Source organism: Triturus cristatus, chromosome 3_1, assembly GCF_964204655.1.
Source record: "Triturus cristatus chromosome 3_1, aTriCri1.1, whole genome shotgun sequence".
Classification (NCBI taxonomy): Eukaryota; Metazoa; Chordata; class Amphibia; order Caudata; family Salamandridae; genus Triturus; species Triturus cristatus.
Window position 1 is genome coordinate 696,659,209 of NC_140583.1, and position 18,585 is coordinate 696,677,793.

At 42.6% G+C, this 18,585-nt stretch overlaps 1 protein-coding gene across 1 annotated transcript in view; it reads left to right on the top strand.

The window, feature by feature from the left end:
• Nucleotides 1-18,585, top strand: part of LOC146860813 (sperm-specific sodium:proton exchanger-like) — a 4,738,575-nt gene that overhangs the window by 405,906 nt on the left and 4,314,084 nt on the right. The window contains exon 3 of the mRNA XM_085646173.1: nt 17,795-17,959. Within this exon, the coding sequence (XP_085502299.1) occupies nt 17,795-17,959 (165 nt within the window). The remainder of the gene's footprint in view (nt 1-17,794; nt 17,960-18,585) is intronic.

Below are 18,585 nucleotides of genomic sequence, written 5' to 3' on the forward strand. Positions count from 1 at the left end.
TGGTGCACTAGTGGTACGCCCGCTGCGCATGGCTACACAGCAGCCGCCATTAAGTGGTGCTGTGGGGATGGCTGAACAGCTGGGAGTCGGGAAAGGATATTGGAGGGGGCTGGGACAGGGAGGGGAATGTGGGTTGTAAATATATTTGTAAAAGTTCTTACCTCGAGGCCGGGTCCTGTGTCTTCTGTTCTCCTGCTCTCCTGGGTCTGCTTCCAGGAACAGGAAGCAGGAAACCAGGCTCCCTCCCCTAAGTCAATCACAATGTTGCAATATGGCGCTGTGATTGTTCATGAGCGCCCTGACAAGGCGTTCAGCCAGGGACTGGAGGGGTGGGCATGTACTCCATGCAGGCAGTAATGCAGCCTGCATTGCAAACAGGGAAATGCACATGACTGCTTTGGGCCGCCTGAGAGGACTGATCAAACAGTCAGTGCATTCCAAACTACAGTGTTTGTAATTAATAGATGGTTCCTGCTCGCTCCCTCAAGGGAAACCGGCACAGGCCCCCTCCTCTCTCCCCATCCCCTGCTGCCTGCTTTCAGCGCGAGGCGCGCGCGCTTGCTCTTTTTCCTTATTATTTTCATCCTTAGGAGTTTGCCTGGTCTGTGTCCTCCGCGTAAAGGATATTTCCCTATCGCCTGCCTGCAGCCCATCTCTATTCTGGTAATTAGAGTGATATTAATTTCTGTGTGGCTGGGAGGGGATGGCAGCGGGGCGATGCTGCAGCGATAGGGTGGTTCTTTCACACAAACCGCGGCTTTCTATCAGCCTCCATGCAGACTCGCTGCTTATCGGGGAGAGAATTGGCACAAGGGAAAAGGAGGGGAGCTGTTTACATGTCTAGTCTCTGTATGCTGTAGAACATCCACTAAACGGAAGGCTATGATGGTTGGGTTGTGGCCTCACTTCCTGTGACATCACTTTCTTTGCATTGCCTGTGCTAATTAATCCCCTATTGACTTTATTTTAAGACTTGTGGGCTGGATGTAACAGTATTGACTCCAAAACGTGTAATCCATACAAAGTGCTTTAAATGGGCAGGTACTCAGTACTCAGTACCTGCACGTGTTTATATTGAAATGGAGAGTACCTCATTTCTTGGCAGAGCCCAGTATTTTTAGTAGGAGAGTACCTTCACTTAAATGGTCCTATGGGATAGTGAATTCCCACACTTTTATATTTCCATTTCAAGCATTATTCATACAGGAAGGGAGCAGATGGACTGTTCAAATACATGGGAGATGATTGATAATGGGTCACAAGTCACTGCACGGTCTACGTGGTTTGGGGGCTCATTTGTCGCTACAGTCGGACTATGCCTACTGCAGTCCCTACAGTCGGACCATGCCTACTACAGCCACTGAATAAGTCACACTGTATTTGCCCCTCAGTGTTTGTACCAGAAGATTGAAACCTGTTGAACTGTCTTGTCAATTTCTTAGTTATATATATATTTAGGGGTAAACCAGCCGGAGTGATCAGTCCAGAAAATTCAGGGTTTCATGGTAGGCCTGTGACGGATAGACCAGTGTGGTAGGACGAAGTCGTTCATATGTCAGAAGTTTGACAACCCTTGAAAACTGGGTTACGATCAGGCCAAATTGAAGCAAGGCCTAGTGGTGGCTTTCCATTCTGAAAGAACCGCTTATCCAAATGCAAGACTGCTTGTGTCAGCGTACGAATGTGTTGTGGAAAAATAAAAAATAAGTGTTCAGTCAAAAGCTACCTCTCCCACCGGACTAATGCGTTGTGAAAAAAGGTGAAAAAACAAATAAAAAAAATAGGTAAGATTATTGCTACCTGTTCACTCTATTCTGTTACAAAAGTAATAATTTACCGAAATTAAAACTAGCTTTATGAGTGCATGACATGGCACTGGAAAAATAAGCCATAAACAAGATTAACAACAGTACATTAAGTGGGACTGAAGAAAGAAAGAATCTAAGCCAGATGTTCTTGTAAACGAAAAATACTTAGTCGAATGTAAGACTTAAACAGTGTATTAATGTGTTAGAAGAAGAAACTCACTTGGCCAAACGCTTAAAAATGTACGCCTGCACTGATGCTTTTAAAACTGGCCAGTCAAACACAGTAGGGAGCTTGCCTACATCTAGCAACTGTCAGAACCGCTGTACCAACGAGAGTCATGTGTGATTGGAAGATGCCAACCCATCTTTTCCCAGGACTTTAATACCACACACACTCTCAAAACACCAAGAGGTCATTGGATTAAGACCAGTGTTAAAGACACCTATGAAATTACCATGTTCCTGTTTGCCACCGCTTGTGGCTTACCCATAACAAAAAATTCTTTTCTGCCGCCATTTTGTTTTCGTAGCCTTGTTCTCTTGTCCCACTACGGTACCTGTGTGTGCGTCTTCACGTGAGTGGGCCCTGGTTTGTGCTTTATCTTAGTGGAACATCATGTGTGGGTCCATGTGAGCTATTTTCTTGTATGGCTTGCTCCACTTGTACGTGTGCTTTTTATGTGATTTTGCTTTTTGTGTGTATTTTGTGTTATGCTTGCTTAAGCTTTTTTCTTTTTTTTTACTCGTGCAAGTTCTGTTACTGACACGTGCATATGCTTTTTAAGTATGCCTGTTATTTATGTGTGCACATTTCTTATACTCACGAATACTTTGTGCATGTGAGGTGAGTGCAGGGCCTGCCATTGGTATCCCATTGCATTATATTACACGTCATTACACATCAGAACTTCAGCCGCCTCATCCCTAAACATGTATAATATTGTCAAAAAATAACACACCGACCGACCGCCCCATCACATCCCATCCACTCCTTTCCAAAGCCTTCCTCGCCCTATCTTCGTTAACTGCAGCCAATTAATCTACACGAAAAAATATTTCAGATCTAGTGTCAGCGCAGTGCTCTGCACTGATAAAGGGCAACAGCGTGAAGAATGTCTCCCACCCACACATACAAACAAGCATTGGCATAGCCAATAGGTCTCGCCTTTGGGACCTTATAAGTGTTTAGCCATGCAACAGTTGATGTTGTTGCACCAAGGATATTGTGCTGCATAACTAAATACTTATAAGATCCAAAAGCGAGACCTATTGGCTATGCCAATGCTTGTTTGTATTTGCAGCAAGCCCACATAGGACAATAGCATTTCGGATAGAGCGCTATGCCGCTCTAACTTTAAAAGTGACTGCCCCATACCCCCACAGCACTCAAGGCACAATGGCGACGTTCTTTCACCTTTTATTTATTTTTTTATAATTTTGCATGCTGAGCGCGGCACCCGCTTTAGGGACACAGCGCTCAGTTAAAAAAATGTTTTAACTATAATGTGGAGCACGGCGCCGGTTTCAGGGACACCACACTTTGTTTCATTTTTTATTTTTTTAACTTTATTGGTATTGTAAATGACAATGCCTTTTAATATTATAAAAGGCCTTGCCATTTACAATGCGAATAGCTCAAAATCTCACAATTGCGAGCCCTATTGCTTTGTAAATGCTTGTTTTTTCTTTTTTTCTTCTACTGATAGATTGCCATCTTGGCTACAGGTATGGAGTATATTTTCCATTATGTTCTTTTGTTCTTTCTCTTATGTGTTTTTTTAAGACCTGCTTTAATGGTCTTTTTGACATTTTTATGTTTGATCGTTGTTCGTTTGCTGGGCATACAAGATCAAGGTTCGGTCTGAGGATTGCAAGGCAGCCTGTGAGAGACTCGGGCATATTTAAGTTTTAATTTTGATTATTCCCCTCATTTCCCAGTGTGACTAAGGGCAGGGCACTCCTTTTATTAGGTCTCGCTTAGGCAGCCATGCGCTGTCTCATTGAGAGATGCTGTATATACTATACGATGTTTGTAACCGCCTCTTTTTTTCCCGGACTTTCCATTCATTATTTCGTGTGTCACTTAAACCGTCTGACTTGTGGTTGGTGAAATGTGTTCTAAAGTCCCTCCTTTTGAGACTTGTTCACGCCTATAGTTATTGGCCCCTTTACTCGTATTACGTAGTTGTTTGAAATATATAAGGTGGTTTCCTTGGATTTCTTTTCTGGCTTTGTTTTGGTTTGTTTCCGAAGACTTCCGAAGGCATTGCATTTTGTGTTATTTTTTTATGCACTTTGTTTGCTTTCCCTTTCCTTATGGATTTTGGGGCATATTATAAAGCCAGGCGATAAAATTATCGCTGCTTTAGCGGCAGAAAACTGCCGCTAAAACGGCGATAATGGGCTTGATAATATGCTCTATGGAATTCCAATTGAAGCCCATGTTAGACGTCCTTCACATTTAACATGGGCTTCAATTGGAATTCCATTGTGCATATTATCAAGCCCATTATCGCTGTTTTAGCGGCAGTTTTCTGCTGCTAAAGCGGTGATAATTTTATCGCCTGGCTTGATAATATGCCCCTTTGTTTGTGAAAGGAATTTACGCACAGCTGTGATCTTCGTTTACTTTAATGTAAATTCAGCAAAGGTATTTACGTTTGGCTGCAATATTTGTTTACTTTAATGGAAACCGAGCGCGCATTTTTCTGATGGATTTGGTTTGCTTTATTATCAATGGGATTTAAGTTCAGCTGCGATCTCTGTTTACTGTAATACAAATCCAGTGAAGGGATTTGCGTGTGGCTGTGATGTTTGTTTACTTTAATGCAAACGGAGCACGCATTTTTGTGATTGATTTTGTTTGCTTCATTATTGAACGTATTTATGTTGGGCTGCAATCTCTGTCTACTTTAATGCAAATTGAGCGAAGGTATTTTAGTTCGGCTGCGATCTCCGCGTACTTCAATGCAAACCGAGCGCGCATTTCTCTGATGGATTTTGTTTGCTTTTTTAGCGAAGGGATTAACATTCAGCTGCAATTTTGTTTACTTGAATGCAAATCCAGCGAAGGGATTTACATTTGTTTGCGAACTTTGTTTACTTTAATGCAAAACGAGAGTGCATTTTTTGTGAAGGATTTTGTTTGCTTTATTTCCGAAGGTATTTATGTTTGACTGCGATCTTTGTCTAATTTAATGCAAATAGAGGGGAGGTGTTTTAGGGGCATATCATCAAGGGCTTTATCTCCGCTTTTCTGGCTTTAAAAGCCAGAAAAGCGGAGATAAAACCAACGCCCTATCAGCAAGAGGGTGCTAACATGCGTATTCGCATGTTAGCACCCTTTTACACGACGCCTACCTTTGTATCTCTAATGAGATGCAAAGTGGGCGTTCCTGACATACACTACATGTCAGGAGAGCAATCAGCCTTTGCCCTTGCATTTTAGCAGATGTTAGTTTTTGGAGAAAACTGCTGTTTTCTCCAAAAACTAACGTCTGCTAAAATCCTGACTAAGCCACCCCTAACATTGGGGGTGGATTATGCTGATACGACCACAGGGTCGTATCAGCAAGGTTATCGCCCTTTTGCAGGGAACATCGCTGGAAAACCAGCGATGTTCCCTGCAAAACGGCGATAACATCGCTATCTCTGGAATTTTTATCGCCCTGGATCAGCGAGTAGATGATAACGTGCTACCAGGGCGATAAAAAGCAGAGATAGCCAGCGATAAGAAAATTATCGCTAAGCACGGCCAGCGATGATTATCGCTGGCCGTTGCTGATATGGCCCTGTGTTCGGCTGCGATCTCCGTGTACTTTAATGCAAATTAAGCGCACATTTTTTAATGTTTTTTTTTCTTTATTACCGAAGGTATTTGTGTTCAGTTGGCGTAATTTTTTTATGCACTTTAAAAAAAAATGTGCTATGGATTTTGTTTGCTTTATTATCGAAGGTATTTACGTTTGGCTGCGATCTTTGTGTACTTTAATGTAAATTGAGTGAAGGTATTTAGGTTCAGCTAGGATCTCCAGCACGCCTTACAACCACTTTGTGAATGTTTAACTTATGTTCATGCAATGAGTATGATGGTTTTGTGTGGCCTCTGTTTAGTCTGTTATTTACATTTACTTTACATTCTTTGGCTGTCATTTTTGTCTACTTAAATGCAAAGCGAGCGCTCATTACAAACACTTTGGGAATTATTAAGTCATGTGCACGCAATGTGTATAACGATTTTGTGTCGTCTGTCTTTAGTGTGGTGTCTAAATTTACTTTACACTTTTCGCTTGGCTGCTATTTTTGTCTACTTAAATGCAAAGCGGGCGCGCAGATTAACAGTTCATGAATTCTGAAGTGATGTGGACGCAATGTGTATCACGATTTTGTGTGGCCTCTGTGTAGTGTTGTATGGTCATTGGTCTCTCTTTAGTCTGCTGTCTGCCTTCACTTCACACTTTCATTTTGTTGCCATCTCCGTTTACTTGGATGCACTTTGAGCATGTATTACAAACAGTTTTATATTACATATAGCTTTTGCGAACACAAGTGACGTTGTTTACCGATATCCTAATGTAGATTATGGCTGCATAATAATTAAATGCAAAAAAAGTGATAGTATGTGGCATTTGTTTTTTATCTTTTCATGTGAACCACGTAATTTTATATATTTTAAAGAAAGGGCCGTGTGTAAAAACATGCGCTGTATATTACATTTGCGGACTATGGGGCATATCAACAAGGGCTTTATCTCTGCTTTTTTGGCTTTAAAAGCCAAAAAAGGAGAGATAAAACTAGCCCCCTATCAACAACAGGGTGCTAACATGCAAATTTGCATGTTAGCACCCTTTTACTCTACGCTTCCCCTTGCATCTCTAATGAAATGCAAAGGGGGCGTTCCAGAGTAAAATAATAGGAGAAATGTCGCAAAGCGACATTTCTACTATTATCAAGAATGTCGCTAACCCTGTTAGAGACAAAAAAAGCAGCGCTAACCGCGGTTAACGCTGCTTTTTTACGTCTGGTATTTTTCTGACTTAGCCATGAAATCCTATGGAAGGAGGATATCATGGCTAAGTTTGTCTGTCCCTATCAACAAGCTAACATGAGATTATCGCTGGGTTTCCAGCGATAATCTCACGTTAGCCACTTAGCGTGAGGATTTTTATCGCTATTGAGATAAGCGTTGCTAATAGCACGCTATCTCAGCGATAAAAATTCACGCTAGCCGGCGATAATTATCCTAGCGCTAAGTGCGCTTAGAGATAATTATCGCCGGTTGTTGTTAATATGCTCCCAAATTAATGCAGCCTTCAGTTGCATAATTTGTGCTGAGCAGTTAAATAGGGATAGTGTGTAGCAAAGTTAAATGTTTTAAATCTTCTGCTTTTATTGTATCGGCATGCCACGAGTTAGCTTGTATTTAGCTAATGTAGTGTAAAGTTTTTATTAAAAAGGGCTATAAAAATGTTGGCTTGTTTTCGCAGGTGTCCCGTTTTGGGGGGGATTTGATTATTAACCCCCGCATTTAATGTTTACAAATTAAGGGCTAGTGATAAAAGGCTTTGCATTATTTTGAAACAACGGAATAGATTTTTTCTGGGGTATGAAAACATGTAATATTTGATCTGTGTGCTCATACATTAAAAATAATTTATTACAGAGGAGCATTTCAAGTTGCCACTTAAACTGTCTGACTTGTGGTTGTTAAAAACGGTTTTAGAGTGCATGCTTTCGCACTTGTAAGGTGTTGTTTGCTTTTCGTTTTTATGTGAGGCCCGGAAATCAATGTTGTACAAATTAAGGGCTGGGAGTTAAAGGTTTTGGTTTATGTTGCTATAATAGTATATCTAAATGTACCTCTTAGCTGCATTATTACTACCTAGTAATACAACAGTGATCGTACATGAGGAAAAAGAAAGTTTCCAAATCGTCCGCTTTTGTTATTTTTACACTCTTGAAAAATAATCTCTCTGCAGGGCTGGATGTGAAAGTCTGTGCTGTAGTCTGCAATAGAGCCCGATTTAAAGGTAGCTTTTAGTTGCAACATTGTTGCAGATCATCTAAACATGGATAGTACATTTGTATGTGGGGAAGTGTACTGTTCACAAATATATGGATTATTTGGGAGGGTATAAAAAAATAATGCTGTTATAAAGGGGTATTTAATTTATCGTTTGTTTTTACGGTGGTATTGTGATTTGGTTTTTTTACTTTTCAAGCGAGCCCCGCCATTGAGTGTTGTACAAATTAAGGCTTAGTTGTTAAAGGCTAGGCACGATGTTGCAATATTTGCATACGTTTATTTTTCTTACACTTCAATAATTGTTGCAAAGCTGCTAAAATGGGATCGTACGAGGAGAAGTTTCATGCTCATAAATTGGGCGTTTTTTGGGTGGAGGATCATTGTACAAAGCAATGTTTCGTTTTAGTGCAAATGGTTTGATAAATATTCTCTGTAGAATAGGATTTACTGCTCTGCTTGCTTTTGTGCTCGTACTATCATTTGTTATATGTTTTCATCTGAGCTCCGGCAGTTAATGTTTTACAAATTAAGGCCTGGGTGTTCATTGCTATGCTCCATGTCGGAATAGTCTATTTATACAAAAGCAGCTAGGTATGCACTCAATTAAACCAAACTCCAACTGTTGTCTCAATTTTACTCAAAAGTGATACGTACTTCAACTAATTTAGTGTGCACCTGAGAAGTGGCACTGCCAGCCACCTAAGTAGAACAACACGATGAAAGAATCTAGACGAATGTCTAGAAAAACAAATGCACTACTAATGCCCAGGAGGGGCGTATTCGTATTTAAACATGAAAAAGTAGCTTAAATGTAGCATATGTCTCAATCAAAAGATAAACAATTGTTCACAGAGACACCACGATAAAACATTGAATACATTAACATAGATGATTTTCCACACAACGAAGACAAATTGACAGTGGAACTGAATCTATGTATCCTTTTAATTTAATCAATTAAGAAAAAAGGCTTGACAGAACGTTGCTTTTTCTCAGCAAAAAGGTCTGTATTCCCAATTTCATATAACAAATCCCAATGCATTTCGGGCTTTCAATTCAGCCCTTCATCAGGGGAATCTATAAAAACGAACAATAATTGTATCAATTGAGGCAAAAACATCATAGATTGTCATAATTAGTACATGTACAATTCTGCTGGTCAAGGAAAGGCAGGGGAATAGCATTCTGGTCTTTGCAACAGAAGCGAAATGCCACCACCACAAGAATTGTGAAAAGAAACCGAAAAGTGAAAGCACTATGTGCCTAAAATATGTGCTAATTACAAAAAGCAATATGTGCTCAACAAAGAAACAGTTCGTACCTTAAGAAACTACGATGAGTAGAACACGGTTTAGAATGTCAAAAACAAAGGACTAGGTGTATCTGAACCAATCCTGAAGTTGCGCTGCAAAAAATAAATAAATAAAACCGAAACCTCAAAACATCGTCCCAATTGAACGAACACCGATCCAATCATTGTAAGAAAAACTTACCAACACTATATCTCAATGTACTGTAGATAATCCAAATAAGTCTCCATTAGTTATCACAATCAGCAACCCGCGTCAAGTTTAAAGCTGCAGTTGCAGTAGTAATCAGCGTTCTGGCTCTAAAAATAACGAGACCCAAATATCAAAATGCTGGTCTCCCAAACGCTGGAGTAGATTCTTTGGACTTGGTGCAGTCACTTGTCCAGTGAGTTTTCTGCTTACAGATTTTGCACCATTGTTTCTTCTGGCCTTTTCCCTTGTTAGACTGTGAATCCCCACCTGAAGAAGATTTTTGGGGACCTTGTGAAGACTTCTGGTCTTTACCTTTCTCCCCACCCTTGTCAGAGTTTTTAGGATCTTGCTTCTTGGGTTAACCACCTTGGTTCTGTACCTTCTGTCTCACCCTGGTTCTGACCTACTTGTCTGCCTTCTTTCCCAATTCATAGGGAGAGGTCAGATCTGAGTCCACCAGGTACTGGTGCAACAGCTCATTTTGACAATTATTAAGGATCTGCTCCCTCGTAATTAAATTGTACAATCCTTGTCATGCACTTTACTGCCAAGTAACCAACCCTCCAGAGCCTTAGTAGCACAATGTACAAAGTCTACCCAGTATTGATTCTGTGCCTTTTGGGTATCCATGAACTTTAACCTGTATTGCTCAGTGGTTAGGCCAAACCCCTCAGTTAAGGCACTTTTCAGACTGTTGTGATCATCTGCCTTCTCCTCTCTAACAGCGATGAGTTTATCTCTACCTTTGTCTTCAAAGGAGAGCCATAAGATTGCTGCCCACTGCTCCTGGGGGACCCTTTGAACTTTACAGGCCCTTTCCAGTGCAGTTATCCATTTGTGGATGTCATCCCTGCTCTGGTAGAGAGGGACAATCTTATTCAGGTTTCTATGGTCATGAGACCTCTCCCTATCTCTAGGGATGTTGCTGCCACCATGGGACTCTAGTCTAAACTTTTTATAGGTCTGTAGAGCTCTAGGGCTTCCTTATCTAGGGCTACCTACTTTCTTCTGATTTCAAGTTGAGGAGTCTCTCCCTCCTCTCCTGAGAGGGTTCCCTCCTATGAGAGGAGATAGAGGTCCCTATAAATGAGTAAGAATGGTTAGACTCCACTGAGGGAGAGCTTGACCTTCTATGCCCACTACCATCTCTTCCCGGAGGGACAAAGATGGGCCCATTGTGGCCCTCTCCATCACCTTCTAGGGGAATTGGATTTTCCAGGTCCAGATCATTGTCATCTGCCTGGCCAGCATCAGAGATCAGGTCATGGGGAGTTTCACCCCTAGGCCCTTCCTCAGCTGCTGCACCAACCACTCTGCCTGCCCCTTCAGACCCTAAAGGTCTTCTGAGATCATCCAGCCTGAGTACCTCTATGAGATGCTGGGAGGTTGGACTTTTGCCTGTCTTCCGTTTCCTAGCTGTGCATAATGCTCTCAGTTCCAAGAATGGGAGGTTATCATACTTGGAAACTAGAAGCCCATTGGCTTCTGGCAGGGACCCACTCGTTCCTGGCCTTGAAGACATTACTATTGAGGTGTGGTGTATTGCACTACCTACTCTAGTGTGGCCTACTAAACTCTTTTAAGTTGTAGAAAGGGTGTGCTAAGCCCATAACACACAACTCTAAGTTCAGTAGAACTTACTGTGTTCTAAAGCTTGTATTATATGTACCTAGGGTACCTTTGGTGGTTTTCAGTAAGTCACTCAATTGAGATTATCTGGTAAAACAATAGCAAGCTGGAATCCCACACGCTGTACACCAATGTGAGAAGTTGGCCTGGTATATGCTGTCCACTAGTTATAGTGGGCACCCTGTATCAGTCCAAACAACCCCTTATTGGTTATAGGTTAAAGACAACCTTTATTGAAAGCTATCCTAGTGGTAGCTATGGAGAGCAACCTTCAGGCTAAGTCTTAAAGGAATGTAAAGCAGCTTGTTTTACTAGTCTATAATCTCTTGAGTGCCTAAATGAAAGACATCCACACCAGGTACATATATAAAATATATGTATTTATTACTAAACACACCCTCCTAGTCTCTTTATGAGACTAGAGGTCAAAACACATAAGTTACACTTCAAATAGTACAGTAAAATAGCACAAATACACGTCAGGCCCTGGGGGGAGCCAAACCACATACTAAAATTGTGGTATAAGAACCATGACCTAACTAGACACAAGGCCTAGAGCGTGTAGAATTACTGGGACCCCAAGGAAACACCCAAGGTAGTGACACAGGGGACCCACGGGGCCGTGTGCAGGGTGTGAACACAGCCGCGAGCTCCCGTTAGCTTCTATGGGGAAAGTCGCGGTTAGATTGTTTAAGATTAGGGACTATACCTCACCTAACACTGCACATACAAGCCTATCAGTCACTCCTATGGCAGGCCTTATCAATCCTGAAGGCAGAGTGCTTGGTTATATGTGAGAGGGTGCCCAGGCATGAGTTGAGCCCCTCTACAGCCTTCAGAATCTCTTCTCCGGGATTGTCAGTGGTGCAGCCTGACCATTAACTCTTAAGTGCATTATAACCAAACGGTAAATGCTAACTTTGGACTGGCTGAATGGAAACATGTCGTTGGAATCATACCCAAAACCAGTAACTGGTGTGGGAGTATGATCCCACCCTTCTAGAAGGAGAGACATGACAGCACTGGTATACCCGGTAGAAATCTAATAGACCCCTGCCATCACAAAATGGATGCTGCAGCCACAGACACAAGTCTGGCCTTTACTGCTGACCGAAACTCCAGCAGGGGAGGCCTGGACAATAGGTTTCCTGTCAAAGGGAGGTGTAACCACCTCCAAGACAGGCTGATGTGTATTGGGGCTGGGTGGGAGCACTCTCTGAGTGCTTTAAAGTCCTGCACTGGGGGCACATTTGGTGTCCCTGTGCATAGTCCAGCTCAAACCGGTTCAGGGGCTTCCAGCCCCTGCTCTGGTGCGAAACTGGACAAAGGAAATGGGTGTAGCCACCCCTCTTTCCAAACCCTCCCATAGGTGGGTCCCCAGAGTTAGTCCAACCCCTTTCTTAGGTATAAGTAAGGAAACCCTGTAACCAGAACTTTAGATATCCCTGGACAAAACTCTGAAGCTGAATCCTGGAACTTCGACACTCTACTCAAGACTAGAGGACTGAAGAAATCTCCCTTGGTGTCAAGGAGTGACTCCCCCGCTTGGCAGGCACCAACAAAGCAATTTGCCTGTCTGTATTTCTGAAGCTTCCATTGGACTCTGAAGTGTTTGCAGCCCAGGAGGAGGATTTCCAGACATCTCAGAGGCCGACAAGAGCTCAGCTGAGAACCGCAGCCCTCGTGAGTAGTGTGGAACCGGAACTCCTGGTCACCGTGCACTTTTGCAAGTGCGTTGACTTCTCAACATCTCCTGAAGTCGTGCTTGGGCTGACTTGTAGCCCCCAACTCGAGCAGTGAATCCACTGAAGATTATCAGCCTAGTCACTACGAGTGACCCGTGGGTCACCATTTTGTGTTTCGTCTCAAGGTCCCTTCACGATCCCTGGTCCATCAACTGGTGGGTCCCTGAGGGGGTAACTTTGAATTTCCTTGGGCTTCCCTGGTTGCTCCATACATGCCCTGACTCCCTACCATGTGGTGAGTCCCACAGACCTTGCCGGACTGCACCAAAGCATTTCTCGTTTCTGCATGGGTTGCTGTTGCCAAGGCTTGTTGTGTCCAATCCAGGCACCGACACTGCAGCAGTCGGCATCCTTTGTTGTACAGCTCGAATCCAGCTCCTCATTGTCCTCGATGCCTCCTGGTCCTCGTGGCTGAACAGTCAAGCTTCACCTTCTTCACCTGAAGCACCCGACATCGGTTGGCCTCTGTCTATCGCCTTCCTGGTCACTGGCTAGTGACCCAGACTCTGTCCCCTCTGCTTTCAGGTTCTTCTCATCTTCGATAAAGGCTTGGATATCTTTGGACACTTCGCATCTTCACAGCAGCAGCACTTCTTTGCCAGCTCCCATTGAAATCGACGACGTGACCCGACACCATTTGACACCTATGCACCCGGCTTCCCTGGGTGAGGTAACACGAGTACTCCAGTGCACCCGTGGGTGTTGAGCCTAGAACTTCCTAAGTCCCAAAGGGTTTGGTCCTGACTCGTTTCTAAGTGTCCCTACTCTTTAAAAATCTAACGCGACTTTCCCCATAGAATCTAACAGGACCTCACTGCTGTGTTCAGACATTGCACACGGCCCCGTGGGTCCCCTGTGGGTCCACCTTGGGTGGTTCCTTGGGGGTCCCAGTGATTCTACAGGCTCTAGGCCTTGTGTCTAGTTAAGTCATGGTTCTTATACCACTATTTTAGTATATGGTTTGGCTCGCCCCTAGGGCCTGATGTGTATCTGTGCTATTTTACTGTAATATTTGAAGTGTAACTTATGTGTTTTGACTTCTAGTCTCATAAAGAGACTAGGAGGGTGTGTTTAGTAATAAATACATATATTTTATATATATACCTGGTGTGGATGTCTTTCATTTAGGCACTCAAGAGATTAGAGACTGGTAAAACAAGCTGCTTTACATTCCTTCAGGACTTAGCCTAAAGGTTGTCTTTAACCTATAACCAATAAGGGGTTGTTTGGACTGATGCAGGTTGCCCACTATAACTAGTGGACAACATATACCAGGCCAACTTCTCACACCTGGGCCGTCCAAGTGTGTCTGAGAAAGCTACATAATAAATTTCAGTGACACACGATCTCACCAGTTTTTCAAAGCACCTGCTCTACACTCTCAGGAAACGCCTGCTGTACTACAGGGGTTCCAGTTGCTTCTCCAGAGAGCTGCCACTAGTCTGGTTCCTTCTAAGGAGATTTTCTATGGGTATAACGCACTTCTTTTTTCTGGTTTTGAAAGGCATTGGGAGATTTCTGTCCTTTGTTGGTCCTCAAGGGGGTTAGTCAGTCTGTATATTCCTCATGTGCCATTCTAAATGGTGTCCCTCCAGCTGTTTCTGCCTATCCTGCGGAAGGGCAATTTTTTGGCCCCTATCAACATCAAGGGTGCCTACCTCCACGTCCCTATGTATTCATCTCACCAGAGGATCCTCCGATTTCCTGTTGGGTTCTGTCCTTCAGCTGGCTTCTGCACCTGGGGTGTTCAAGAAACTGTTAGCTTCATGTGGTGGGTATTTTACATTCTGAAGGTATCCAACTCTACCCTTACTTGGATGACTGGCTAATTGCCTCACGTCCTTTTTTCAAGACCCAGTTAGAGGTTCACTGGGTATCTACCACATTGCAGGAGAATGGCTTCTTGAGGAGCCGGAAGATGTTCCAAGTCCAGCTGTCTCAAGATTTTATTGCGAGGTTTGCTTCAGAATGGACTTGGGGGAGGTCTTTGTGTCAGAGGAATGTTGTGTATGGCTCTGTCCGCTCCCATTTGTCTTCTCTCCTTCATTGTGCTTCGGCGTCTGCGAGGACATGGCTCTGCAGTCAAGAGGAGATGGCATCTACTCTGGCTCTTCTCCCTTGGGGGAGGTTACACTTGTATCCCTTGGTTCACCATCTATTGAGCCAATAGAATCAGTTGTCTCAGGAGTACGAGGCTCTGGTTCCAGTGCCTCTTCAGATGCACAGGGATCTCCAGTGGTAATTGATTCCTGATCATTTGAAAAGAGATTTCTCTTTGGTTCCTCCTTCTGTTCTGGTTCTCATGACTGATGCCACTGGGATAGGCTGGAGTGCAACCCTGGAGGATTCCCCAATGCAAGGGAAATGGAATCAAGTAGAGGCTTCTGATTCTTCCAATTGGAAGGAACTAGCTGCAGTTCTGAAGGCTTTTCTGTTTTTCCATCCCCTGTTGCTGCACAAAGCAGTGTGCACAGATGGACAATCATATTGTCCGCTCTTATTTAAATCATCAAGGCGGCATAGGTTCCTCCATTTCTCTGTCTTCCAGAGAATTTGCCTTTGGGCAGAATCATATCTCCTGTCTCTGTAGTTTGTCTTCTGGGGAGAAAAGATGGGCCTGCGGATGCTCTGAGTCAAAGGTTCTCGTCTTCTGTGACATTGTGTCAGGATCTGATGCTTTTTCAGTCCATTCTTCTCCAGTTCAGTCACCCATGGCTGTGTTTGTTCACTACAGATGGGAATGAGCTGCTTCCCCAATTTTGTAGTCTGGTCCTTCCCTCAAGGACTTGGGCAGGGGATGCTCTGGCTGTTCCTGGCCCCGGGGTATTCTTTATAGATTTCCAACTCTCTCTCTTCTTCCTTGGGTAGTTCAAAAGGTGGTGCAGGATCAGGCGGAAATTCTGTTAATTTTCCCACGATGGACGAGGTTCCCTTGTCTTTCCCATCTGTCGGTCCGGCCCCACTGGGTTCTACCAATTCATCCTTTTCCGCTGAGTCAGCCGCTTCTTCCTCTGGACACCTTTCTCAGCTTGAATCTTGCCGTCTGGCATTTGAGAAGCAGTCCCTCTTAGAGCAAAGGTGTTCTTTGGATGTCACTGAGTTAATTCAGAAGTTCCGGCAGCTGTCTACTCTTACAGCTTATGCTGGTCACTGGTGGAATGATTCTGTCTAGTGTCAGGATAGAGGTTTGTCATCTTGCTCTTGTGATCCAGCTGCCATGTCGGGGGACATTTGGAATGGTTTCCAGCTGGGCTTGACTGTGCCTGCAATCAGTATACAGTGGACTGCTATTCAGGCTTTACGTGGGGCTAGTGTTCTAGCTGTTGCCCCTCTGGTGGCTCACTTTCTGCAGAGTTGTTTTCTCAGATGTCCCATTGTTTATTCCCCTATGCCACTTTGGTACTTGCCTCTTGTTCTGCAAGGGTTGCAGGGTGTCAATTTGAGCCCTTAGATTCAACTAAATTCTAGTTTCTTCCGGCCAAGGTTGTGCTTTTTGTGGCCATTTCTTCTGGGAGATTGGTAGGTAAGAGTGGGACTTTGTTGTCCTCCCCTCCATTCTTCGTCTTTTTCCAGACAAGATGGGGCTGCGGCCTAGTCCAGAAGGTGGTTTCCTCTTTTTTATTTAGATTTGGATATTGTCGTACCTAGTTTTTGTCCATATCCTGTGTCAAACGCTGAGGTATGCTTGCATATTTTTAATGTCGATCATACACTTTTTATTTGTTTGCAGTGCCCTGCTTTGTTTTGCAAGTCTGATGCGTTATTTCTTTGTTACCCTTGGCTTAGCCAACAATGGTCTTAAACCATCCCTTTCCACCATATCTGGTTGGATCAAGTTGGGCATTTCTCATTACTTTTCTTCAGCTGGCCAGTCTGTTCCAGAGTCCATACCTGGACGGTGTACTAGGGGTGTATCTGCTTCTTGGGCAGCATTTAAGGATGCATCGATTCGTGATATTTGCTTTGCTACCACTTGAGCTCTCCCTCACACTTTTATGACCCATTCTCGTTTCCAACTGAGGGGAGTTGTATCCTGTAGGCTTTGGTTCTATTCTTTTTAGTTTGTTGGTCTTCCTTCAGTATGATTTATTTGGGTCATTTTATTAAATACACTTATGGACTGTCCTGATGGTGTTTTTGTTTTTGTTGAAATCAGTTATTTTGCTTGGGTGGGTACTCATATGTAAGGAGTCTGAGAGAAAGATGGACCAGGAAGTAATGCCTGGTTATTTACAGATAATTTTCAATTCTAATAGTCCATGTCTTCCTCATTACAATCCTAAGTTCCCATCCACCTCTCTCGGATGTACAGCTGAGTTCTGTATGGGCTCAATTATTACAGGAAATCTTGGGCCGTAAATGACATATATGTACATTACATTTGATGGGGGCCATATTGGATTGGAAAAGTAAATTCAAATTTGGTAATCATTGAATGGTTAAGAGATAAACTCATAGATACAGACTGTGATGAGGAATACGTGTAATTGGAGTAATTAAAATTACCAGTAAGTAACTGGGCAGTCCCCTCCCAGAGGGCTGTAACTACACACCCACACCCATCCAGCATAGGCGTCACTAGTCAGGTGACCATGCTAATAAAAAGGGAGCTGTAGTACATGTCCTCACTCCAGTTACTAGCAGCACTCTTTTGTCTCTGTCGTTCTTATGCTATCATGCAAGCCTGCGGCCTACAGCTTTACAATTACACAGACTAGAAATGTTAACATGTGGAATATGTAATTGAATCTGTGCTTTATTGATCTACAGAGCAATTTATGTTAATATTATGAAGTGCAAGCACAAAATGTGCATGTGTTATGCCAATATTTGAATGTCGCAATAAACTAAACTTTGATTTGATTGATTTACGCTGTTGTGATCCTGGCTTTCCATTTTAAACTTATATTTAAAATGTAGCAGACAACGTGGTCCTAGGTCTCAAATGTGCTTGGATCTGATTCTTTATTGCTGTGACAAATACCCCACAATTTTAAAATCAAAAAATTAGATTACTGGCTAACTTTTATTGTACATGTCTTGCAATTGTGAATAAAACATTTTAATGGTTTATATCTTTCACAGCGGGCATTGAGATTTCTATAAGAATAATACTGAAATTCATCGCAAGTCCTTTGTTTGGAATGCTAATAGCAAAATTAATAATGTTATGGCTATCTCATGTCGCCAATGATGAAACAACTGAAGTAGCCATTAGCCTTGCAATAGTTTATGTCAGCTTTTTTTTTGGTAAGTAATCCAACAATTGTATGTTGTTTAATAGTTTAATACAATTACAGCCTTTTGTATGTTGTTTCTTGTTCACTCGCCTGTGTTTTTTTAAAAAGACATAGAATAACGTATTTATGAATTGATTAACAGTTGATAATCCCCTGCTATCTATTTAGCAGGATATGGAAATTTGCCATAGCTTATTTGAGATTGCTTCTCATTTCTTTGACATGCACAGTTGCCACTTCTTCTGCCATGTGTTCAATATATATATATATATATATATATGTTTTTTTTTTGCTGAAAAAAACCAAAGGTTACAGGGACATTATACTTAGGCTCAGATTTTGCTCATACAAAACCAGTGAAATTCTGCAGTTATAGTTACCTGAGCTAACTATAACTTACGCCCCAATGCACTGCTTATTACCTCACATATCAGATCACAAATGACATCACTGATGAAATCACTAATGAAATCATCAAGCAAGTGTAAGTGTTAATTAGAGTTTATGGGTGTTAGATATAACTACTCTACTGCAAATGTTAAATTAGTATACTAGGTGAACTACTACTGAGTGATACTTCTTCTAACATATATCATGTGAGTGGCTGTGTGGTGAGTGAAATGTTGTGTGAGTAGC